The sequence below is a fragment of the Rattus norvegicus genome, chromosome 6 (assembly GCF_021556685.1).
Source record: "Rattus norvegicus strain SHRSP/BbbUtx chromosome 6, alternate assembly SHRSP_T2T, whole genome shotgun sequence".
NCBI classification, from domain to species: domain Eukaryota; kingdom Metazoa; phylum Chordata; class Mammalia; order Rodentia; family Muridae; genus Rattus; species Rattus norvegicus.
In genome coordinates, this window is record NC_141539.1 from 78,008,165 (window position 1) to 78,034,836 (window position 26,672).

Here is a 26,672-nt window from a genome sequence, read left to right on the forward strand (position 1 = left end):
GGGCTTTCCTTCAGAATCCTGTCACTATCGTTCTTAAGATGTTAGTAATCCTGAGAAGGGAGTCCCAATTTTTACAGAACCTAAGACGTTTGACATATGAAGTTTTAGAAACTGTCTGAAGGTATCTTCAGATACTCTTTACCATTTCACAGCCATGGAAACACAAAGGAAGCACTGCTCCTGGTGGCAGAGTTATTCAGGGAGCAGCCCTGGCTGGGTCCATGTGTAACGGCGCGGTTGAAGTAAGTGAAGGAACTCACCTTTCTGAGTGAAGGTATATTGTTGATGAGGGCATGGCCATGATAAGGGTCCAGTGCCTTAGGACTCACGGGAATGCAAAGCCTGCCCTGTATGGGTGAAGCTCAGGAGGGCCGAGGGCTAATGTGTGTGCAAGCATGAGATTGTCTACTGTGTGAGCTGCCTCTTCTCAGAAGACGAGGCTGAGGCTGCACTCCTACAGAGATCTCCTAAGGTGAGCTAACTCTTCTAGTGCTGCACAGAAGGCCCAGCTGTGTAGGAGGCACCGCTCTATCAGAGTGAGCACCGCTCGCCTGATCCCAACTCAGATGTCTGTCTGTCCTTTTATCATTCTATCTCAGCCTCCAGTCAGATCAAGTCCCTGTTGTGTGGTACATGGCACCTGTGAATGGCCCTCTCACCACGACCTGAATTTTCTATACTCTCAGCCTAAAATTACAGCAACAAGGGTGTCATGATGGTACAGTTCAGTGGAAGAGTGCTTGCCAGGTAGATTGAGGCACTCCATCAGCGGTTCTCAATCTTCCTAAGGCTGTGACCCTGTAATACCCTGTGTTGTAGTGACCCCCAACCATAAACTTTATTTTCATTCCTCCTCCATAATTTTGTAATTTTGCTACTGTTGTAAATGTCTGATAGGCCCTTGGGAAAGGGGCATTTGACCCCCGAAGGGGTCACAGGGTCCAATGGTTAAGAACCACATTCTAGATCCAAGAAAGAAAAAAAAAACGCACACAATCTAAATGCTCGAATCAAAGATATAAAATCCAGCAAATCTTTCCTGCCAGAGACAATGAAGATGGTCCGACCATTACAGAGGAGACTGAGTTTATTGAACATGTGTTTGGTAAGCCGTTGCTTACTGTATGTTAGCTTAGGTGCTGGGAACATGCTGCATGGATCAAAAACGTACAAAATCCCTGCCTTCGTTGTGTTTAACACTCTAGACATCATAGGCTACAAGACAATAAACATAATAAATAAGGAAATGACATTGTAAGTTAGAAGGTGGGAAATAAAACAAAACAGAGCCATGGGGGAAGGAATGACAGTTCTTCCTGGACACTTTCCCAAAAAAAAAAAAGTATCAACTTCTTTCTTGGAAAGTCTGCATGGCTGAACACGATGAAATAAAACACTCTCGGGTCTGTGCTGCTTGTGGGATTCTAGCAAGGAAATTAAAGAGGTTCGAAAGATGGGGAAGTAGCAGCGAAAACTAGGATGGCTAACTTCCGTAAAATGGGTGTTTCGTACAGAGTTCTGGGGGAAGCGGCACCTGCATCCTGCAGCAGGAGAACCTCCCACAGTTCTAGGAAATTCCACAACACTGGCTGCACTACCAACCAGTTGCTCTCAAGGATCAAGACGGCTAAAGCGAGGCTGGCAGAGCAGACAATGTGGGAGAACTCGATAGCTTTGAGGTCTTTTTATTTCCATATCTTTTAAGAGTACAACATGCTGTTCTTAGCCATGAACGAAGAACAGTTAAAGGGAACATGATGAAAGGGGGCTGTCTGCACTTCCAACCACATCTCCCTCTCGAACTGCTCACCGTATGCATGGTTATCGCATACCGCTAGGCTTTGCTCTTCCCACAGAGTTAGCAGAAGCTAAATTACCAGGACGCTTCCTGTCCTCTCATTTAACTTCAAATTTCAGTACCAGAAAAAACAACCCAAACTACCTGGTGAGTTTTATTCTCTGGATAATTAGGATCCCCAAGTAAGAAGTAAAAATGGAGCATACAGGCTGGGGTCGTCTTCGACAAGAGAGCATCAATTTAGCAATGACCTTCAAAAAGAACAGGTTGTAGGACCAGGAAAAAGGAGCATCCACCGTGGGACACTTATAAATCGATCGCTATGACAGCAGCCCTTTCTAGAGGCGATAATGTCATCAGGTTGTCCGTAATCGTCCAGTCTCGGGTTAACAACATCTGGAAATAGTTCAGATCTTTCTCTTTCTTGCTGTTAGGGTTTCAAGGGTGCCTCTTTGTGGCATCTGTCACCAGTTTATTTCTTCGCAAACCTCCTCCTATCAGACCAGGAAGTATGCATAAAGTGCGAACACGAGGCAATCCTGGGCTGAACAGCTGCATTCCCATATCTATCCATTCCCAGATCTATCCGTTAAACCGCTGGCCAGCTAGGATGTCTGCAGGTGTTTCTGGAGTTAGCAAATGAGTTCATCCGGCAAAGAGAGTGTCTGGAGGGCAACGCATTCCCAGCAAGAAAACACGAAGTACCACAAACAAGGTAGGGAGCCAAACGATGCAGGCGGTAGGCAGGGGATTGGACAGAGTCTTTGGATCTTGACACTTAACATTTCAGGAACTGTCACTAAACGAATGCGCCCAGCGGACTTCACACCACCGTCAGTCTTTAGCAAGAGCAGATTCAGTTTTTCCTGGGTTGGAAACAGGGAAAAACAAGTTAGGGAGTCAAATTTGATGAATTATGTCAGTCATCAAGTCTCCCTCTCCCTCTCCCTCTCCCCCCCCCCCCACTCCTCTAGTAAAAAACATCCCCTTTTATAGAGCTAATTGAGATTCCCAACAGAACTTTGTAAAGCCATCTTTCTTGGCATTTGATAGGTACAGAGGTCATGACTTAGGTAGAGTTACGTCAATTTCTTTATGTAAAAATACATTTTATTTATTTGGCAGTAAAAAGAATTGAACCCATGACATGCCACACGTTAGACTAGTGCTCCAACTGAGCGACATCTCTCGTTTTCCGTTTAGGACGTCTTAGGATCAATTCAGTATACTAACACTCAGTTACTCGAAAGAGGGATACAGGACACAGCATTTCCTGTATTCAGAGGGACAGAAGTTTACCTTTCCATGAACCAACTTGGTAGGATTACTGCTTTCGTATAACTTTTTGGGGAGGCCGGACATTACAGAGGTCAGGCTGACATCAAATTCACGGTCCCCCTGCCCCAGTCTAGTTGGTGGAGCCCCTCGTGCTTGTTCCGCCAAGCTCAGCTTAGCATAGCCAGTATTGAGAAGCATGGCTTATGAATGCTGGCTGCGGATGCCAGGAACGATGTGAAATCATATCGGTTTGATAGTGTGAGAGCCCTACTTCTTCTATACCGAGCCACAATCCCATACCACTGGCACTAGGATCTGTTATACTTTTATATTAATGCTAAATCCGTGAGCAAAATTTTATATTAGACATGACTGATTAACAGTCACAATAAAAAGTTAATTATTTCTGTCTATTACAAACCATCCCACAGTGAGTGGACATCCCAAGGGGCAATGTCCCATGCGTGTCCTTCTGATTCCTCTAAGAGCATGAAAGTCAAGGCTTTAGGTATCGTTACACATGAAGCTAAGTCACGACTGAGACTAAACAGTGTCATTACAAAAGTATAAAACTAAAGTTGCAGAAATGGCCAGACACCTACTAGTTAGATTCCTGAATTTCTTTTTGGCTTCTGCCCTTTCTTCAGCATCGAAGTACCAGACAGTCATGGCGTACCTGTGGAAGAAACACACGTGCTATTGGAGACCACCAAAAGCTTTGAACTAACTCTGTGAGGCTCACAGTAAAATCACTTGCAAAACCACCACCGTTTTAATGTACAAGTGTTTCCTTGGGACGGATTCTGTTTAAATGCTGTGTAACACAGGCGTTCCGGGGACTGCCAGGTCCTGCTCCGAGCACTGGGAACTCAACGATGCTATCCCTAGAAACTTCCCTTAAGAGCTCAGGCTCCAGTGACTGACTGGAGGGGTAAGAATGCAATGGGCAAAGGTAATCTGCCTAGGAAGGCCTGAAAGAGACTTGCCCCGCAATAGATGGAGACCCAAGATGACGGAAGAGAACAGAGAAGGGGAGGTAACAACATCCGAGGGAAGTGTTCACAAGTAGCTTTGTCCACCCTAACTCTCGCCCTGCTTTCTTTAGTTTTCAGCACCGGTGCCAAGACTCAGCTCGGTACTGATACCTTTGGGCTTTCCACTGCTCCTGTTACTTGCTTTAGTGGAAGGGACTGTAATTGGCACTATCTCATGCTTGGATTTTTAAACCTTCTACTTTTATAATTATCATTAGCTACAGTACTTTCCACGGCACCCCACCCCATCCCCAACTCAACCCCCAGGGACTTCTGATCACTTTTGCTAATGTTTCCTCTATAAAGTTGGTCACAGTGGGGCTTGGAAGTAACTAGAGAATCCTGCCACAAAACAGGGTCCTATTATTGAACCCCATAAAACAAGCCGCAGGTAGACTTCAGCGGCAGCGACTCGTGGCCTGTTTATGCAGAGCATGTCACAGTGTGACTGAATCTGTAACTGGAGCTCAGGTCAGGATGTCTATAGGGCTATGCAGAAGGCTAAGCTTGATAATGCTGAACACCATCCTTCCACAGCTTTCCCACCTCAACACCCTTCCCAGGACAAGCCCTACTCCACACCACTCTGCTCCCTGCCTGGCCCGTGGTGTGGGAAGAGAAGGGAGAACTCAAGGCAGAAGAGGAGTAAATGCTTTTATCGGCTTTCTAGATTAAGATTACAATTCTAAGTTGTTCATTGACTTTAGAATTCTGCTTATCCATGTGCCCGGGTGGGGGTGGGGGAGGGAGGAGGGGAGAGAAGGAGGGGGGAAGAAAAAAATAAAAAGGAAAAAGGTTTTAAGAACATTGAATTATGGTCTGGGGTCTATTCAGTTGATAGAATGCTTGCATTGTGTGCCTAAAGCCGTAGCTAACATCAGAAAAAACTATACGCAGTGGCCATGCCTATGACTGCAGCACTTAGGGGGTGGAGGCAGGAGGATCAGAAACTCAAGGTCATCCTCTGCTATATAGTGAGTTCCAAGCCAGCCCAACAAGAGACCTGTCTCAAGGATGCATGGATGGATGGATGGATGGAGCAAACAAAACTATAACATCCAATTGTTACTGCATGGATGAGGCTAGCCCAGACACATGTTAAGCTATAGAAAGAGTTGAAAAGGAAGTAAATTCAAGACAAATTCCCTTTTCCTTCCCAAGGTTCTTTCTTTGCTTCAACTGACTGTAAATTCACTCAAAGAAGCAGAACTTGACACGTGGTAACGGGGGCCAGCTCAACATTAGCTCTGTCTGTTCCCTGATGCTTTTGGGACTTAAACCCTCGAACCTCCAAGTGCTGGTATCACAGGAGTGAACCGCAAAGCCCAGGCAACTCTAACTTTTTCTTAATGGTCGAGAAGGAAGGGACAGAAGGACAGGGGAAAACATTCTAAGGGACTGAGACTGCGGTATGCACAACTCACAGAACAGGAAGTTAATAGTTACTTTAAATTGAAGTCAGATTTGTATGCTAATGAATCCCAAGGAGGCTCCTTCAATTTCCATCACTCCAAACAGGTTCTCTCAGTTTTGGGGTGTACCCAGCACTTCCTTATATAGGACATTAGTTTTCAGGAATCTAGGGTTCGTATGCACCCTAGAAGAGGAACTGTGACCCCCACCTCTTACCTGGTGGCATAGGAGGGCTGAACTTCATGTGGATTCCTGCGGTCTGACCAGAAGAACAGGAGTCTATCAAAAATGGGCTCCACGTCTGCTACAAATGATTTTCCTTCTGGAAATATCCGCAGGACCCCTCCATGTAACTGAAAACCAAGAAGATAATTAGTTATTTCCTGGTCTCACAGGAGGTTTATCAGCAATGATGTGTTACCTCTATCCTGGAGAAATACCACCCATACTTCAACTTTAAGTGGGTTTTGGCCCATAACTATTTATTCCCCCTCATACTTTGGAATTGAACTTGTATCAGACTTAGCTATAGACAGTTATATTCAACTTCAGTTCAGCATCTTCCCATTCCCACGGTCATGAAGGCCACAGACGCAAAATAGGACAGTCAGAGCACCACACAAAACTGTCCAAGTCAGACTGCTTCAATCTACGCCCCCCATACAGCTGCTCCTGTAATAACTATTTATGGCTGACCTCTGAACTCTTCAAATGCCCTCTGACCCCATTGACTGGACCCTTCCGTGACCTTTCACGCCATGCTATCTGCATCTTGTTGAACATCTATCCGTCTCCTCAGTTGCCTTTTCTTTTTTCACATGAACAATCTACTTGTCCTACTAGAACAACTAGCTATCTTCTTAATATTTGGCACTAATTCCATAAGTAGGGGTTTGGGGGAGGTAAGACATAAACAGTGGAGACCGGCTATTAGAAGCTATAACTCCCTTAAAGCCACCGGAAGGTTTTACCTAGTTAGAAATGGCATGCTCTTTTGATCTGAACTCAGAACACCTCTATCTGCACCTTCTATAACATATAACTCCCCAAGCTACACACATATGCGCACGCGCGCACGCGCGCACACACACACACACTCACACAGACACTCACGCACAGACACAGGCATGCAGGCACACACTATTCCACAGTACCTTGGCGTCCCAATTCTTATTCAGGTAGTAGATACAGGTGATACAGCGGCCATCACCATTGGGGTTGTCCACATGACGAACATAACCTGTTCCATTTCCTGGATAGCAAGCCACCATCGCCTGTGGAGACATTCCAGAGATGCTGTTTAAAAAAAGTGTAGGTAGTCTCCTCCCACAGCAGAGGTACACAGTGCATACATTTGGATTACGATCAGAACATAAAACGAACACAAGGTAATCTTTGGTATGAAAGCTTAAGTCCCCGGCCTTAGGACTTGGTGCAGGGTAAGTGATCTGGTAATATTCCCACGTTCTAGAACACTGAGAACTTCCTAAAGAAACCCACCCACATCATCAACAAGATGCTTGCCTTTCTTTAATATTCCTTTGTGGAAAAGCAGGTTCCGGGTTCCCATCCAAGCCCCATGAGATCAGAATCCAGAGATATGAGAGGCAGGCATAGTATAGTGGGCACGGACATGTAAACGTTAGTACTCAGAAGCTGGGGCACAAACATGAGGCCAGCCTGGCCCACAGAGGGAGACCCTCTCCAAAAGGAAGGAAGGGACAGGGTGTGCAGAGAGGTTAAACGAAAGAAAGAATCTTTGGTGTGGGGCTTAGGGACTGTGCTTGGTTAGCAGTGCCCCACGTTGTGGAATTACGCAGGTTTTCTTACAAAAACGTGTCTGATTCTAAAGGGAGTAAAGGTCACTTACTCAATAAAAGCTTAGGACCGCAAGAAAAGAGAAGGGTCAGTGGAAAGCCAGACCTTAACACTTAACGAGTCAGCACACACAATACAGGGAGATCTCTTAGAAGGGGAAAAAAGCCATTCATTTATGTAAATATATAAATAGACATACATAAATCAATGTAATATATAAATAAATGTAACATACACACACACACACACACACACAGAGGAATGTATCCCTAAATCCTATGTTCTTCCTGATGATGGTTAACCCTATACCCTCAAGGTGGAAGAAGAAAGCCACCTAGAAAAATCCTAACTGAGAATTACAATTACAGGTTAATATGCCTTTGTTGTTTCATGGGGGAAATGTAACAGAGGTGGGGGTGGGGTAGAGAAGCAAAATATAAAACCTATTCTCATTACAAGACACAACTATAATTTTTAAACATTATAGGGATTTGGAGTATGTAAGGAAAACATCGGAACTGGTAAGGAGAGCCCGAAGCTTCCCTCGTACCTCAGTTACCCGTGCAATCTTGGCGTTAAGGAGCACCAGACACAGAGGTTTGTCCACTGAAAAGCTGACAGATCATATCAGTGTGTGTCAATGAACTTGTCGACGGTTCTTTGCTACCAGAGTGCATGCTACCCAGCTTAACAGCTTTCCTTCCTCTGATTTGAAAGCATACTTTCAGACATATTTAGGGGTCTGGGTTGTAATACTCCTTGATAAATAGCAAGGTTACTTCATGAGGAAAAGGAGTAGTCTGGAACAGCCCCAAACTAAGCCACTGGCAGTTCAGGGAGCTGGTTCCCAGTAGAGCCTGAAAACAGAGTTGGGCCTCACACACACTGCGTGCTGGAAGCTCAGTAGTGGCCTGGCTTTGGAATGAACTTAAGTTAAATCAGAGGCTATCTGTACTTGACCATCCTCGCAGCGAGCGACCCCTCAGCTGGCCTCTGGACAAGCCACTGTGCTGTCCTGTGTCGAGCTGAAGTTGCTCTGTTAGCCAGAACGTTTCCCCAAAAGTCGGGTTTTGAGGTGACTGTAATAAGGATTTGACAAATGGCATTACCAAATAGATGGCGGCTCGAAAAAGAGGCGGTTGTGAGCAGCCAGAAGCGGCTGGCCTGGCCGCAGAGGAAGAGACAAGTTCCCTAGGACATAGGGAATCACCTATTCCTGGAAGCAGCGGGTCGTAAGTGTGTGAGGGCCAACAATGAAAGCCACTTAGCACAATGACTCCATGATTCCCCCACCATCCCAGTCTCCCCACTACTGGGCAGACTTAAAAAAAAAAAAAAAAAAAACCAAAAAACCGCCTGCTGTCAGTCAGTGTTTCAGCTTTATATTCCGAAACAGCTCTGCTCCCAGAAAAGGTCAGCGGTCTGGATGCCTGCCATCTACCTCATCTGCAATCGACTGTGATCCCAGGCTCCTTCCTGTGATGAGGGGGGCGGGCTACATGGTTTATATCGATTGCCGATTTGACAGGATGTAGGATCACCTTGGAGACAAATCTCTGTTGGTGTTGGGGATAGATTTTGTAGATTGGGTCAATTGAGGTGGGAGACCTGTCCTAACTAAAGAAGAGAGAAAATGAGCTGCCGCCAGCATCCTTCTCCCTCTGCTTCCTGACTGTGGAATCACCGTGTCCAGCTGCTTTGAGCTGCGCCATGACTTCCTGCCACGAAGCACTGTGCCCTGGGACTTGAGCCAAAGTAAATCCCTCCTTCCTTCAGCTGCTTTTGTCGGGTGTTTTGTTACAGCAATGAGACAAGTAATTAACACAGTCCTCCAATGTCCAAAGAGAAGACTTGATCTAAGCTCAGCACGTTGTGAAGAAAGCAGTGTCCTGTAGGACATTAAGACGCACGCACAGGCTTTAGAACTCAGCTCGAATTAAAGTACAGGCGGGAAGTACAGACAGTTCCCACAAACGCACCCTCCACTAACTGCTGCAGGTATAAAACAGAGAATGTGCTGGCACAGTGCCTTGTGGACTTGCCACTAGGACACCCCGCTAATTGTGAGCATACATGTTGTTAAGGGAAGGAAGAAATCATTTTTCTGGCCGGAGTGCAAGTCACCCTCTCTCCGATTCCAGAAGCCATGTGCATCACGTTTAAACAATGAGAGGAAACCACGGGAAGCTCAAAGGTCCCGCCGCAACCTTGCTGACCAATTGTACCACTGAGGTCTCTGGCTGAGTGCCACAGGAGATGGGTTTTGGCTTGAACACATTCATTCCCCCAACTGTCTGCTGGTCCTCGACAGGATCTCAAACTGTGAAGCTATGGATGCACTGATAGGCAAACCTCAGGGACGAGTCATCAAGCCCATGCCAATTTGTGCACGGGGCAGTAACAGACTCCGGAAACTGATGGTTTTATCAGATCTGTTATCTAAACCTCATCGAGTCTGTAATGAAGCCAGAGAGCAGGTCAGAGGGAAACACTGCAACACTTCATGTTTTATGGGAATGAGGAAGGTATCTTATTATAGGGCTTTTTTATTGGCAAAAACTTCCTGGCTTGACCAATACTTGAAATCTGCAGCACTTTAATAGCACATCCGTGTCCCTTTGGTAGCATGGTGGCTGTGCCCCGATTCTAGTCCTGGGTTTGCAGATGAATCAGCATGTCCTGATTCTGCACGTTCTCTGATGCATCACCAACCCCGGCACCGGCCCCTGAACAAACCCCCATCCCCCAGAGGCCTCCCCATAGCTCTGTAGCAACAGGAAATGAGAGGAATGAACCAGGTGTTCCCGAGCTGGCTCTACACCAGAGATCTGTGCTTCAAGACACCTCCGTGGTCACGTTCAGGCGAGAGGTGTACAAACACAGAAGAACTGTATAGCAGAATCCAAATGTAAAATCTACTTTACAAATGCCACCAGCGGAAAAGAAAACCATGCATCTGTTGAAAGCTGTGGGAGAATTACAAAAACAAACAAACAAAGAGCCAAGTGCAGAGATCAAGCCCAGGATGCATACTCCAAGGCCTCGACTGGATGCTCTATAGCGACCAGCCACAGCCTGACGGAGGACACAGTTTTAAAACCAGCATCAACAGCCTCGCCTGTTCACTCAGCAATAATGCTCATTTCAGACAGTGTACTTAGCACTTCTCTACGGACCGACCATACCGCAGACTGGAGGGGGGGCAAGCAGTACAGTCGCACCATACAAGACAGCCTATGCCATGACTCCTAGCCCCTCAAAAAGAAAGAAGCCATGCTATGTGTTTTTATGAAAATGTATATACACATATAAATGCATATGTATTATATATGTCTCTCTCTCTCTGCCTCTCTCTCTCTCTCTCTCTCTCTCTCACACACACACACACACACACACACACAAAATGCTTGGGACTTTGGAATCAGATTCCTTCGTATAACTTGATCTTTGAAATGCAAAGTTGCGTTTATGCAAATTCTTACTCAGCAAAACTAAAAAAAAAATCCGATCATTTCATTTACAGAATTCACAATTGATATACAGATATTGTTTAAGCCTGACACAGAATCACATACCTGATACTCAAGTTCCTAAGGAGGCTGAAGCAAGAGCATCACAGATTTTACAGTTGCCTGCCCTACAAAGGGAGCTACGGTCGTAAAAACAAAAAGCCAAACAAAGAGTCAAGCCAAGAACAGTCGAACATTAAAGTTATCCGGCTGAACAGCCTTCAAAATTGAGTCTACAAACACATTGGACCTCTTAGCTACTAAACAGATACTAGCAAAAGCTTTGTAAGAATGTTTTCCCTTTTCTTTTTTAAGAATGTTTTTTAATTCTTCTTTGGGAGGGGGGTGGATTTAATATTATTGCTTAATTTTGTCTCTATGGGTGTGAAGGCACCGGCACCGGCACCGGTGCAGAGGCTGGGAGGCATCAGATCCCACTGAAACTGGCAGTGTCCTGGGTGCTAGGAATCAAAGGCAGGTCCTCTGTGAGAGCACATACACTCTTAATCACTGAGGACCATCTAGCTCTTCCGCCCTCGGATCTGTTTAATTTAGGGTGGTTCTGTTAAAGAGACACTGTCTGGTAGAAGAAGCAGGAGAGGGAGGAGGTGGGGGAAGAGGGAAATGAGGAGGGGGAGGAGAGGGCAACAATGCCAGAGAGAAGAAGAAACAGTTTAAACTCAGTGAACATGGCACAGCCTAGGCACAGGTTACCAGCGCTTAAATCTCCTTGTGCCTCAGCTAACTCCTCTGTAAAAATGGGAAAGCAAACTGAAGTAAATAATCCATGTAAAACTCATAGCACAAGATCTGGGATTGCTTTCATTGGCATCTAGAGTAATGGGGGGTGGGGGGCCCTTTCCTTCTTTTCCCTCCGCTCTACCCTAAAGCACAGTCAGACGCGTCGAGGGTCAGGAGAAATTAAAGGAGGGCACACACCTTCATCAGCTTGGACAGAAGCCCAGTGGGAGAGAGCCACAGCTGAGCTCTGTGGCTTGAAACAGTCTCATTGGGATTCAGGTGACAAGGAGGGCTAGGTGACACGTACTGGCAGTGTTTTTAGGGTCTGTGAGCGGAGGAATGGAAGTCAATACTCGGGGAAAACGGATTGTGCTCAGCGAGTATTTTAACTCACACAATGAATGTGGACGGTGAGCAGGGCCAGCTGCCCCTTGAACACTTCATGAAACTCACTGGTAAAGGTACCTGCTTAGGCAGGGCCCACGAGGTGACACACAGAGGCAGGGGCAGGGTGATGAATGACTGAACAGAGGCCTATACGGCGAGCAACAGCCTTAAGTTTGAATTTCTCCTGTTTAAAATGGAGAATAAAAATCTCTGGATATCCAAATGCTTTCTGCAATGGCCCAACCACAAAGACCAGAGGGAACCGGCAGAGTAGAAGAGGCACGGTCTTTGCGAGGTTTGTTCCTAAATGCATTTCTTCAGTTAAAGACAACTGAAGCTGGCATGTCAAGTTACGTTCTGGATTTGGCTCTGACAAGGAGCCAAAGAACGCCAAATATCCTTTACAGATTAAATGCAGAGAGCCTGAGGTGCTGACTGAAACTGCAGCTCTAGCCCTCAGCCACCTTCCTCCTCCACTGAGGGCTTGTGTTCTTCACGGACACCAAAATTAAGTTCCTACAACACTAGTGGCTGAGAGCAGTGGGTTGACTTTAGGAAATACGTCTGCTCCCAAGCTGGGCTACCCAAGCTCTATCCTTGGGAGCAACAAGGAGAATGGAGAGATCGAACTCCATTTGTCCTCTGACCTCAACGATGCACAGCACAGCCTGAATGTGCCCGTATACATTCACACGTATACACACACACACACGCACACAGACACACACACACACATGTACACAGACACACACACACGCACACACACATACACACATACACACACACGCACACACATACACACATACACACACATGCACACAGACACACACACGCACACAGACACACACACACACACATACACACATACACACACACACACACACACACACACACGAGCGCACTAACGTGAAGGCCTCTTGATAAGATGGCAACAGTAGTCATGGAAAGTCTTTTCTAAGCTTAGGAAAATGTCACCAGCACAAGGTTCACAGTAGCCACCAGCTGAGCCAGCCATATGAAATGGAACAAAAAGGAAGGTCTGGATATGAAGAAGAAACCACACTAGAAATGCTTTAGAAATATTTTTTAGTGGCTTCTTAAACTCTTCTTATTATGATTTGTGTGCATGTACGTGCGTGTGTGTGCGTGCGTGTGCGTGTGTGTGTGTGTGTGTGTAAGCTTCTGTGTACACACTCAGAGGCCAGAGGACAACTGGCGGGAGTCACTTCTCTCCTTCCCTGTGAGTCCCCCAGGACTAAACTCAGGTGCTCAAGGCTAGGGGTAGCAAGCTCCCCGACCAGGTGGGCCACCTCACTGCCCAGGTTCAGAATTTTTACAAATGTATTTCAAGCACTTATGGGGTAAAGAAAGGAGCTGAAGGCAACTCCAGCACTCGGAGAACAAAGGTAGGCGAGGGCTCAAACTGTCATTAGTTATCTTAGCATCTTGCTTGTTATCCCTATCAAAGGTTCCGATCAGGCCCTTCCATTTCCTCCCTTAGAGTGCCTCTGGTTAGAGGCCAACGTGACCCAGTGAGGGGAAGAAAAGAAAGTGTGGTTTGGTGGGCAGCAGCATGGCTGTGTCCAGCTCCCCCCCACTTTTCTTCCCAAAGTTTCAAGATGACAGAGTCCAGGGCACGTCAAGTATATAGTCCTTTTCAACCAACTCCAAATCGCTCATGTTCCCTATCGGTCTGGTCTCATAAGGAAAACTCCTTCTGCCCGCCTCACATGCCTGACGCTCACACTAAAACCAGCGCCGTTCCCTGACCCCACACGCCCAGAGTACTGCTACACATTAACACCACTGCCAAGGCGGTGTGGTGATGTGCGTGCCCTTCCACCTGAATTGCACAACCAAGAAGGAACTTCAGGACTTTTGCAAATGGGTGTTACAAACGGCTGAGTTCCTTTGAAGTGGGTCTGCCTGCCCTTCCTGTTCTGGCTGGGGCACTGCACCTAGAAGGGAAGATTAATTCACCATCTTCACTTTCCAGCCACTCCTCGGTGAACTTGGCCCTAGCTTCCAGATCAGACAAACACCAGCAATTATGCCGAAGATAACCACCTATGTAGTTGTTCTGTGATATTGATGAGTTAACAGGTACCAAGTACCAGCATCGTCTTTTGAGATCTTCATGTTAAAGAAACTGGCTCCCGATCCACACTCTAAGAAACACTCACGAGGGTACATAGACACCGCCCCCGCACGCACACACAACACACACATATGTCCACAAGTTTGCACAAAACTATGGGAGACCACAAGACTATAATATCTAATGGTATCCCGTTGAGATTCCACTGCGCAGAGGGTCCCCGCTTTGTGCACAGAGTTCTGAGTGAGTCACTCTCCCCCAAGGAAGCCCCTGAAACTCTCAGGAGACTGGGGCTTGAAGAGACAATTTTCACTCCTTTCTCAGCTAGAGCTAATTCCTTGGCTTGAAGGGGATTCTTCTAAGTCCTGCAATTAGGCACAGTAAACAGGCCTGGTAACATCCACATATCAGCGCAGGCTGTCTGGGTTTGGGAAAGCAGCCCTTCCCGTGGAGGTCTGGCTCTAGGCCAGCTGGGAGATGACTGAGTGACAGGGCTACGTGCGCTTCGTGAGAGTGGCGGCCAGCCCACACCCGAGCACACCGCCAGGCAGCCAGGGGAGGGGACAGACTCTGGGGAGCCCTGGCTCCTCCCCCGCCGTTCTCCAGTCACCAGAGAAAGGCTTTCAGCAAGGGCTTCCTCCTGGCAATTACAAAATCAGCCAGGCCAGCAAGCCAGAGGACACTGAGAGGAGTGGTTAGCCATCTCTTTCCCAAGGCTTTGGCCCAGATGTTAGCAGATGTCACTTCCTAAAGCTTCAGCGCCCAGGTGGCACTTCCACAGAACCTGTCTAATTGCCTGGTTACTGGAAGGGTGAGCAGAAGCTTGCCCAGAGTCAAGGCTGTTGTTCACACGTTCTCAGAGGGAGTCATTAACCCAGGTTATTACACGGACCTAGAGGTTACCACATGTCCCTGGAGAACAAATGCATTAGTCACCAGAAAGGCAACGTGGGGTTGGGACTCACAGCATTTGACTTCCTTAATGTGAGAAACAAAACTTATCAGAAAAATCAAACTTCACCTGTAGTGCCCTGAAGACCACACACAGTAGAGAAAGGCCACGCCAGCTGTGGATGGGTCTCTGTATGCTTCCTTCTTAAATCAATCCCAAAGAACAGGAAGGAATTCACGGCAGTTTAAATGTGAGCCGTAAGAAAAGACTTTATTAACAGATACAGCTACCAATCAAATGTCCTGGGGTGAGGGTGGGGTGGGGTGGGGCTTCAAGCAACACTGATTAGATAGGAGAATCCTAACTTTGCATTCCAGCGCTTAGGAAAGAAAACGCACCCACTCTAAGATTCCACAACCCAGAAGACAGTGCGGTCGGAACTCAGGAGACGCAGTGCTCACATGCAGTTACTGCACGAACACTCAAGCAGGCTGAAATCCAAAGCTTAACAAGAAAGCCATCTAAGACGCAAGACTAACTAGCTTGTCCCCAAGCTTTCTGGGGGAATTAAGGTCGTCAGTTCTATGTAAGGTACAACCCCAGGACCTACCTCAGATACCAAAATACATGCTAAAGTCCTCCACATAAAATGGTGTGGAGAGTCGGCCTACCCACACCTTCCCATGTTCTGTCTGTAAGTCATCCCGAGGTGACTTAAATACCTTATAGAATGGCATGCAAATAGCTGTCAAGCTCTATGGCTTAGGAAATGACAGGAAAGATCTGGTGGCAAAGCAGCAGCGCTGGCTTGTGTTACCACTGCAGAAACAACCCAACCCCATCTCCCCACACAGGCCCCTGGGCTTTCCCCTCCCTCTCCTTTCCCAATGCCTACTCCCCATGTTAGCCCAGGGCCATTCCCCAGCCAGTTACGCTGTCCTTCCATGTTCTGGGATGTTTGGGGATTCTTTCTAGCATCTTCCTTCATTAGGTCATGTCAACACAAACTATGGTTCCCAAACTGGCTTCAAAGTCAACTGATAAATGGCCAATTCAGAAAAAAAATTTTTTTTCTTTTGAAGAAACATAAAAGTTCATAAAAGAAAATGAGAAACACCAAGTAAAAGCATCCCAGGGAAGAGATCAATTTTCCCTGCGAGGGCATGAAGCTAGTTTGGGAGACATCTGAACTCTGCTACTGGCACATTAATTAGAATTCACAAGCCGCAAAAACGTCTACAGTCACGTTAATTAGAATTCACTTGATGAAGACTGCTGGCTTAAAGCGGGGCGGGCATCCAGAAGACCTTTACCAGGGGTAGGAGGAGGGGGCTTCTCAGAGAGGAATGGATGCCTCTGTGGTTTTGAGGAATGTAAAGGGAACTAGAAATAAGGATGCCTGGCTCCAAGTCAAGCAATTAATTCAATGGGTCCCAAAGTTCCTCAAAGACAGCTATGGACCCAACAGACAAGTTGTAGGGAACTGCCAGGTATGACCCCACATACTGGTAATCCTGGTCTTTAGCAGAAGCCTAAGGTCCTGGTCACAAGTTCAAGGTCAATCTGGGCTTTCTATCTAAACCTACTTTTAAAACTGCAAAACCCACAACCAAAAGTGAGAACCAAGAGTCAGACTCCAGGAAGGGACTGGATGTCACAAAGCTAAGTAGGGGAGCCAGTGTTCCGAAGTGCCGACTTTCCACCACTCAACACCGCTTCCAAACTACCAAGGGAAGTGATATCTGAAATAAGTGCTGTTCTTTCTGGAGGGGCCAGGAATGACACTGCCTTCCTTCGACTCCAAGATAAGCAATGCAGAATCAGGGTATACTGGGTCAAGCCTGGCATCTCAGCACTTGGGACATGGAGAGGATCCACAGCTCAAGAACACCTCCCCACCCCCACCCCAGCTAAGAGTGGGTTCAAGACAGCAGAGGCAACCAGACTGACATCAAACAAACAAAACACAACAAAACAAGCAACAAAGAAAGAATTCTAAGTTCTTCTGAATTGCCAAGCATACCTTCCAACCCCCCAACTGGAGAAAAAAATGAGGCCGTCCATTGGAAGCAAAATGGCAACCACACCCTGATTTCTACTGAATCACACCTTCCATTCCAGTCAAGATATTTCAGGGCAGACAGTCCTAAACTTTGGCTTTCTCACGCCCTTTATAGTCAGGCACCTTTATTCTGGAGGGCTAGGGGTTCTGGGCTCCTACATGGTATCCATATTTGGAATATATAGATAAGTTTTCAGAGACTTGGCTGATTGCAAGACACTTGGAACCACCAAAATGACCATGAATCTTATTTGTTCCTTTCTCCCAATCTGTGGTCATCGCCATTTACTTTCCCCTTGACTTACCAAGAGGGAGGGAATCAGTTTCAAGCTTCCTTCCAACTATAGTCTCAAAAAATGAAGTTTATCACCACAAATAGAAAAGCCACAGTCAGGGGTTGGGGTAGAGCGCTTGCCTAGCAAGCACAAGGCCCTGGGTTCGGTCCCCAGCTCCGAAAAAAAAAAAGAAGAAAAAAAAAAAAAAAAAAAAAAAAGAAAAGCCACAGACGTGTACAGCATGGTTGTTCCCCCAAAATCTCACAAGTAAATGAAAAAGCTTGTCTCCTATTAGCTTTAGCAACAAATAAATAAGCCTGGATTTAATAAACTGAAATCTTGCTAATAGAGGAACTGGGAAAAGACCCTCACTACGCCTCATGAACTTCCCAGGGTAGCTCTCACCCTAGCCTATCAGAGACTCATCCAGAGATTAGGTACGTCTAGAGAAACCCAAGAATATGTGCTTAGAGCCAATAGTGATACCAGCCCAGAACCTCTGAGAGCCACAGCTATGCCAGGCCAGAACCAAGAGTGTGTAGAGCCTCCTTTTAAATGCTTGAAGGTGAAAAGGTCAGCTGTGCACTGGTTAGTTTTGGGAGCCCGGTGGCCAACAGGAAACTTTCTGTACAAGCTTTGTCCCCGCCATCCTGGAGCAGGCAAGAAACACCCAGCTGTTTTTCTTTGTTCAGCATGCTATCTGTGCTAAGTTCTGCCTCTGAGGACAACCATCAGGCCAAGGCTGGGGTCTGACTTTAGGAACAAGTCTGCAGGCCCCAGGAATCCATGGGAAATCTAGTTTCAGTTTTCATCCAATTCCGTGTACTCTTGGAAGCAGAGAATACTGTACAGGGGTAGAGAACAGACTTGCCCAAGAGCAGGACGGAATCAGTGAGATGAAATAAAATGTAAGGTTGCTGTCTAAGGCCCAGTAAGAGATGCCACCCAGATCTATAAATTCAAATGTAAAATGTTATTCGATCACCAAGGGGTGGGAGATGTTCTGAGAGAGACCTCCTTTGGAGACACAATGCCTTGGGTCTGGGCTTCTTATTTCTCTGAGGCAGATCTGTGAAGAAGCTGCCAGGATATAGGAGTGGCACAGAATTCCCCAATGGAAGACAATAACTTGCAAAGCTAAGGTTCTCCTTTGGAATGGCCCCTCGAAGCTTGTCCAGTGAGAAACCATGATGCAAACTCCTTTATCTCCTAGCAAATCATATGTGCTTTAAAAAAATTACACACCACACACACACAAACACACACACACACACTGACATCCATGGAATTCAAAATTCCTTTCAAAGATGAAATATAGCCAACCATCTATAATCTTAGGAAACTGTATACACAAAGCACAGTGGTCTCCGGGCCCAGGAACTTCTACATTGAAGGGGGGCAGAACAAGCGGCCGAAAAATGTCCTGGAGCCATCTAGGCAGGAGACGGATAAACTTCCCAAGACTGGCACTACTCGGCCTGGGAGGCATAGAGTGCGTGACAATGGAGAGGCTGGCTTGCCATGCCTAGCAAATCCCGATCTGGCATTTCAGAGTGGAGGGATGAAGGCAGTCGGGAAAGATTGAGTGTAAAGGGGCCAGAGGACGTCAGACGGAAGAGGTCTCTTGATTCAGTGGAGGTTCCAAGGGTTATTACGGTGGACAATGGGAAGGGAACCGCACTGGTTATCATCCTGCTTTTAAGAATGGCAACTGCCGGGTTGGGGACTTAGCTCAGTGGTTAGAGCGCTTGCCTAGGAAGCGCAAGGCCCTGGGTTCGGTCCCCAACTCCGAAAAAAAGAACCAAAAAAAAAAAAAAAAGAATGGCAACTGCCTAACTAGTGGGGAGCCTGCAAGACCAGATTCTAGCAAAGGCAGAGGGGAGGGGTTAACAGAGAAGGCGAGAAGCAAAGGCAGCCACTCTTCTTCCTTAAGGATGTCTCCTGAAGAAAGAAAATTCTAGGTGAAAAGGAAATTGGAAAAACTTGAGGTTCCACAGTGAAGCTGAGAACAAGCAAGCAGCAGCATGGGCAGCATGGGCCCAATTCTGACCAGCGCGTGTCCCTGGCTAAGTGGTGAAAGGAGGGTTTGATGGCCTATTCAAATCACTCAAATTACCCACAAAACAAGAATATGAAATGAAATGAATATGAAAGAAGTTGGAGCTCTTGTTGTTTGTTTGTTTAAAAAAAGGTATCAAATTGGCAAGAGGAGGGGTTGGTTTTGCATCCCTGAGGTTGGGGTGAGCTGGGGGAAGGCGCTTTACTAGTGAATACCAGAGGCAAGCTTAGGACAGCATACAAACTACACCTCCAAACATCCGGACAACTTCAAGCTGTAAAAAACAGGTTGCGACGGCACTTGGAACAGAGTTTCCCATTTTGTCTTCTGACTGGCAAATAATTCAGACTACTACCACACCGTTCAGTTATACATATTTGGGGGTTATTTTTGCTTCGAAAGGCAAAAATGATTAACGTGAGATGCATACATTATTTTCGTTATTTTTCTGGTTGATGTGACCAAATACCTGACAAGAAGCATCTGAAGATAGGAAAGGCTTGTTTCCTGGCCAGGGGAGGCTAATGGGAAGAGAGTGAGGACGCTGCCCAATGGCCTACAGCCAGGAAGTGAGAGTAGATAGCATATGAGGGCCTCCAAACCACAGGACCCTCCCCCAGTGACCCACTTCCTCCAGCAAGCTCCACTTTCTAAAGGTTCTACAACTTTACCAAACGGTGCCAACTCAGGAATAAGTGTCCAGATACCTGAACTTATGGAGGAGGTAGTGTACATCAAAGCGACAACACATGTTTACTCTAAAACTTGGGCAACATTATCAATGTGCCTTCTAAAGAATCAAAAGTTGGGCTTGCCTTAATAAGAATGTATCAATGAGATGGGAGCAGGGAAAGAGATGCACAGTTCGCCAAAACCGCGGGCAGAAACTCATCCACATGTGAGTATCAGAAGAGGAGGCAAACCGAAGCCAGTGCTATATTGGTTTAAGATAGAAATAACCAGGAGAAAAGGGTACAAATCCTCTGTATAATTAACCAAGCTCATTAATCTTACTTGGCAAACACCCACAGAGCTACGAATCCAAGCCAAAGCAATGGTTCCTGGCCATCTGCCAAAGTTGAATTCTTTAGTCTGGCATCATAAAATGATCTGTCTGTTGTATTTACAATTCCGGTACCTCTGGATTCAGCCACCCACTGGGCACCCAGCAGATACCCAGCAGAAAACATCAAAGCTATCGTATGTGTCAGAACATGTGCATCTGACAAACACCAGAGAAAAGTGACAAGTATCTCGAAGCATTAGTTAACAGTCACAAAACGGTTACAAAAGAATCATCATCGAATCTGTGGTTAAAATAACTTTTAAAAAAGTGTCCACAGTAGGAACTTGTTCACTACTCTTTGGTCTTCAGTGGGCATAAGTTAAATGCCCTTTGTTTACTGGGCACCAGAGAATTCAGCCAAAAGCAGATACCAAGCTGACCAAACAAAGTCCCAGGTGAGCAGCCTTCTGAGTCTTGTCCTGAAGGACACGTCGTACTGTGGTGCTTGGAGATGCTCACCAGACAGTTCTGTTCGGTGAAAGTCTTCAAGCCTCTGCACATTGTCTCCCATATATGGTGTGCTCTCAGGATACAGTCCTCGGATGCAAAGCTATTTTTATTATTAAGAAAAACTAGTTTCCCTAGCCGGAGTCAGGAATCAGGAGAGGATTTACCAAATTTGCGTAAGCTGTCAGAAAGAGAAATTGTTCTGGGACATTCAAAGGACCGTTACAGAGATAAGTAATGTAATTCTACCATAAAGGTGCTTAGCATTTTCGGTCTGAACCATGTTTAAAAATCTCAAATAAAATACTGAATTCACATAGCAGAGTTCATCAGTTAGTCCTGGGCCACATGACCAGATGACCCAGCCCCAGCCTTCGAGGCACCTGTTCCCACAAGCCCTTCTCGGGGACTAATGAAGGACTCCTCTCCTAGGAGAAACACCTTTCTTCCTGAATGAGGGACCAGATACACACACAACACACACACACACACACACACACACACACACACACACACACACACACACAGGAGAGACACCTTTCTTCCTGAATGAGGGACCAGATACACACACACACACACACACACACACACACACACACACACACACACACACACATATTAGGGGCTGGAGACATAGCGTCACCATAAGCAGGAAGAACTCCTAAATAGCCACACAGCTTCCTTTATGTTCCCCAAGTCATTCAACAACACAGACCATAAAATCACCCTCCACAAAGAAAGGATTCCCTCTTAACGAGGCTGTGTTCTAGAAATGATTTCCTCAGAAGTTTTTTTGACCACAGAGATACTACAAATCTCTGTTCTCTAAGGATCACACCTTGTCATGGGCTCCGACAACCGTATTTGTGACATATAATTCTATGCTTTCACCACCCAAGGCTCATAGTTCCCCAGAGCTTCGGTCAAGGCCATCTAGCTTTCTCCAGGGCAGTGGAAGCTGTCGTTCAAGCTTCAGGCCATCTCAACCTAACAGCTGAAGCAGCCATTGTAAAGAATCATCTTGAGCCACATGTGTGGAGCAGCAGCAAAGGCTGGATTAGAAGCAAAGAGGGGAAGAAACACAGAACAGAAACAGAGGAAAAAAAAAAATAAAGGTCTTAAAACTCAGAGAGTTTGCACCAGCTGGGTATGAAGGTTCCATGTTTATGGCCCCAGCCCTCTGAGACTCCTGACTGCATTTCCTGCGCTTGGGTCCTGAGAGAAATCAGATCGGCATGGTACATCATCCCATTTTTGCTTAGAGTAATTTCCAACCAGCATAAGTTCCAGTAAGTGACAACAAGCATTAACACTAACAGAAGGGTGGGCCAAAGAGCTGCCCCACAAGGGGAAAAGCAAGCCCATGCCCCGGGGCTACACTCCTTCCTATTCATTAGCCCCACGCAGTTCAGTCCTCTGCAGTGTCTCCAGGAAAAGACAGACCTGTCTGCCCACAATACAACCTTTTCACCACCATTGTCCACAGACACCCAGGTCAGGGTCCTAACAACCAGTCTAGCAATACTTCCCCCGACGACAATGGAAAAACTAACCCAGTCCTTCACTTGCACCTCGAACTCACTCAAGTGGCCCACTTCCATAGTGTGTGTTGTGTGTCTTATGGCTTGAGACACAGTTAGCAAGGAACTAGACTGCCCTACAGTTCTCATGGATTTGTGAGTGATCTGGCTCACAGGAGTCCTGCACAGAAACTCAGAGACACACGTGCACTTTTGGGGTGCTAAATAGGAAGGCCTGACATTACAACCAGACTTGAGTCAGACCAGTCTGGGTGAGAATCTCAAACCTCACCTGGAGCTTTTAAACAAGGACGAAGACTGGAAATTCTAAGAATTTTACATGTACTGTCATAAAGTTCTTCCTCCCAAAACCTTTAAATTATTGTTTTTACACTTGATGTAACCCAAGTGACTTAACTTATCTAAGACCACAAGGCTTAGCAACCCCAACCCTCCCCCAACCTCCTTCTAAGACTGCCCCTGGTCCCTGACTGTGAGAGACTTTGGGTCTAGTATTTAAGTGCTTGAATCTGGTTTTTTTTTGGGGGGGGGGGGGCTCAGAAAAATAAGTAAAATCAGTTCAGTGCTGAGTAGAGAGAGAGAGCACCAGGCAGCGCAAACTGCTCGATACACGGTATTTATTATTGTTAGAGTTCCCAACTCTACACTCTACAGTGAAGGCTTCAGGCAAAGGGACATTCGGTTCTATAAATTACACGTTCTCTGGAAAACAGCCATTGCAAGCTCTAGGCAGCCAAAGAAAAAGGGAGCAAATTATAAGCAGTATTTATCTTGGATATGGTCTAGATCTCCAGAAGGGAGCAGTAACAGATAACCATTGCTGGTTGGAAAGCAATGACCACACTTGTGGGTAGGGGGCGCCATGATACTCCTCAGGACCACAGGGACCTGCATTCCCCAGAGGGACTCCAAACACCATTTTGCTACAAAGGCAAAGCAGACAATTTCTAACACACACACATGCACGCACATGACAGGGACATGACTACTAAGAGTTCTCCCATGGTTTAGGTCTAGTAAATATTTTTGTTTATTCTCAACACCTTTGTAGTCCTGCTCATATTATCCAATGACTCTTACAAGTCCAGTTTAAAGAAAAAAAAAAATGTAATGAGGGTGTACGAATCCATAAGTGCAATGCATAGAAATTTAAAGTTTATTTAAAAAAAAAAAACAGTTTAAACTAAATGTACAAACTGGCAGTTGCTAAAATAGCCTGGGGGAAGTTCATGCTAGCCCGTCTACATGTGTGTATGTTTGAAATTCCCTCAATCAAAAGTTATAAATAAGTTTAAAATCAGTACAAGTTCTCTCTGGTTCTTTCCCCTGGAGCCATAAGCAGGAAATTAAGTCTATCTATATCAGTACTGTGGGAAGCAGTACAGAATAAAGGACACCGAGGGAGGAAAGGCATGTAAGAAAGAAAACAGGCCAAGCGAAAGGAAGCGAGGGTAGCCCCTATAGACAGGATGTGCCTTGACAATGACTGTATCACCAGTAAACTTCAAGTAAGGGACCCGAGGCCATGGGCGTCCTTACAGAAGTGAATCAAAGTTTTACATTAAAAAAAAAAAAAAAACTATAATAGTTGTTTGTTGAAACTTGGTTTTTTGTTGTTGTTGTTTTAGTTTTGGTCCTAATTAGCCAGGAAATAGACCAATCTAGAAGTGGACTTTGTGAAGGGTGTGAAGGAGAGCTTTGTGCCAGGAACAGTCAAGACAGCCAGAGCCTGGATAAGACAAGATGCCTCTTCGGTGGGTAGGACAGATTCTCACAGCTAGCTGAAAAGTTACTTGGTTCACCCTGGGATCTACGGAGCTTGCTCTCCTCATCCTGGATGACTAAGTACTTTTCCCATTCCCTTTGAATTAAATTCTAGCTCAGGGTCCTCCTGTCATCCACTAAGTCAAAGCTAAATAATAAACTACGTTAGGGACCCGACTTACCATCAATTCTAATCTCCCTCAGAGGGGAAACATTATTCCTAAACCTCTCAGGGGAAATTCTTTAACAGCTAAGCTTGGAAGAAACTTTACCAAACTGATAGTGTCATTTGGCCTTTCAGGTCAAAGCCACGAGAGTGCTTCCCAGTACAGAGGTGAAGCCCAGGGTTATCAGCGAGCTTATTTAGTGCAGAAACACTCCTGATGAAAACACAGATGATCCAGTCTACCACCAAACTGATAGAAGGGAAAAAAAACACCCTACTATCACTCTCTAACAGAATTCAGGTAACTCTGCACTACCTCCAAATCAAACTAACACTTAGAGATCAACACTTTCTCTCAGAGTTTCTTCGGATCTATTCATGAGGACGCGCGACGGAGTCCCTTCACATCCTCCGAGTCTGAAAGTGGCCTGCAGCTCCCTACTCTACGTGGGTCAATGCTCCTCAGCTGCCATGTTCTACCTTGCTGGGCACCAGAAGAAGTTTTCATGATTCTGAGAGTCCCTTGACCAGCAACAACAGATGGGCAAAGTTCTCTGAATTGCTCCTGGAGAGAGGGTTTGACTATCCTTATTGGAAGACATGGTCAGGAGAGAGACTAACCCAAAGAAACGTTACATGCACCGTCTCAACTCCTCCACCTCCTACTGGCCTACCTGCCAATCTACCTGTAAATGTTTTCAAGATAAATCATCACCATCCACTGCCGCATTACTGGCTACGTGAGCAAAAGCAAGCTTTCTACCCAGAGGTACTTCTCCACTCTCTTCATGAACCTTATCAGATTGTCTGAGTGGACTTTGCCATGAGTTTATAGGAAAAGGCGATGCGTGGGGCTCGGCACAGGAGAGAATTTTCACTAGGGCAGAGGAGTCTAAGAATTCTGGGCCCCGGGGCTCAAAGGCTGCGCGCAGAAGTGGAGTCTTACTTAACCTTTTCGCATTAAACTCTTCCCTTCCACCCTACCTAACTCTACAAGCCAACTGACACAAGGCAAAAATTACACTTGCCTCTAGTAGAGTTAAGAGTGCCTCTGTGAGCTACTGTGGAGGGCAGTACCGGAGGGCTTTAAAGCAGGCACTTCAGATCATGGACACGCGTGTCGCAGTGTTTGGAATATCTTTTCCCTCCACCAGCCAGTAGTCCTTGAGGTCATCACCAAAACCAGAGCAATTCTTTCAGAGTCAGCAGAAGCTCATCATCACGAGACACCTGAGCCCCTTAACGTGGACTTTTGCTTAAGGAGTTAGGCCGGGAGGTGGAGGGGACGCAAGTAAGGCAGATAAGGCAAGCTGACTTCTTGGTTAAAAATCAAAGTTCGATGCAGCCCAGCCAAGGTGACACAACACTCCGAACGAAGGCTTCCCGTCCCCTGCGGCGCAGCTGCGGCTGGGCACACGCACGCATCCTACCTTGGACCGCTCCTTGACATAGTATTTGCCCAGGCGGCTCCCGCAGTACAGGACCAGCCTGTCGATGAGGGACAGGAGGAAGTTGATGGCCTCGCAGCCCTCCTCGTTGCCCCCGATCCACGTGATCTGGTCGCCTCGCAGGTGCCGCTTGGAGACGCCGGCGCGGGGCCCCGCCAGCTGGCCGTCACGCAGGGCCCCGTTGTAATGCAGCTGCTTGACTCGCTCCAGTACGCAGTCGCCCACCACCTCGCCTAGGAAGTTGTCCAGGTAGCAGAAGCCGACCTCGTGCAGACAGGGCACGATGTACTCCAGGGCGATCTTCTCCAGATCCAGCCTCATGATGTGTCCCAGAGGCATCTCGCTCACAGAGCCGAGGCGGGGGACCCCCAGGGTGCACGCACCGAGGGCTTGCCCAGAGCGAACGCACAGCGGAGATGCAGAGAGCCGGGCCGGGGGCTCTACCACCTGCGGCAGCCACGGTCCCCGAGCCACTTTAGCTGCAAAGGCGGGGAAAGTTGCTTGAAACTCTGAAGAGAAGGGAGTCCCGCTCTGAGACCGGCAGGAGTAGTGTAGAGTTCTGCCACCCAGCGCCGGACTGGCCCAGTGAGAAGTCGGAGGGCCCCTTTTGGAGATGCGGAGCCACCGCCGCGGCGGCCGCAGCCCGGGGAGGAACGAGAGGAAGCCCCGCCTTGACCTCAACGTCATGGTCCCGCCCCCGGGACTGCCCTCCTCCTGGCCCTTCCCCTTGAGCTGGTGCTGCAGAGCATCTGGGCGAGCTCCACATTAGCTAACCTGTGTGTGACCGGAGAAAGGACTGGATTTTTTTTTTTTCAATGCTCTCTGTTTGCATATTGATTTGCATTAAATCCCCTAACAAACTTGAAAACCTGGATC

At 46.8% G+C, this 26,672-nt stretch overlaps 1 protein-coding gene across 1 annotated transcript; it reads right to left on the reverse strand.

Annotated features, from left to right (window-relative positions):
• Positions 1-1,069: 1,069 nt before the first annotated feature.
• Positions 1,070-26,672, reverse strand: Egln3 (egl-9 family hypoxia-inducible factor 3). The gene is given in 5 exon segments (NM_019371.2): positions 1,070-2,664; positions 3,679-3,752; positions 5,740-5,876; positions 6,678-6,797; positions 25,779-26,672. Coding segments are annotated over 5 exon segments (1,068 nt in total). The 5' UTR covers positions 26,484-26,672; the 3' UTR covers positions 1,070-2,632.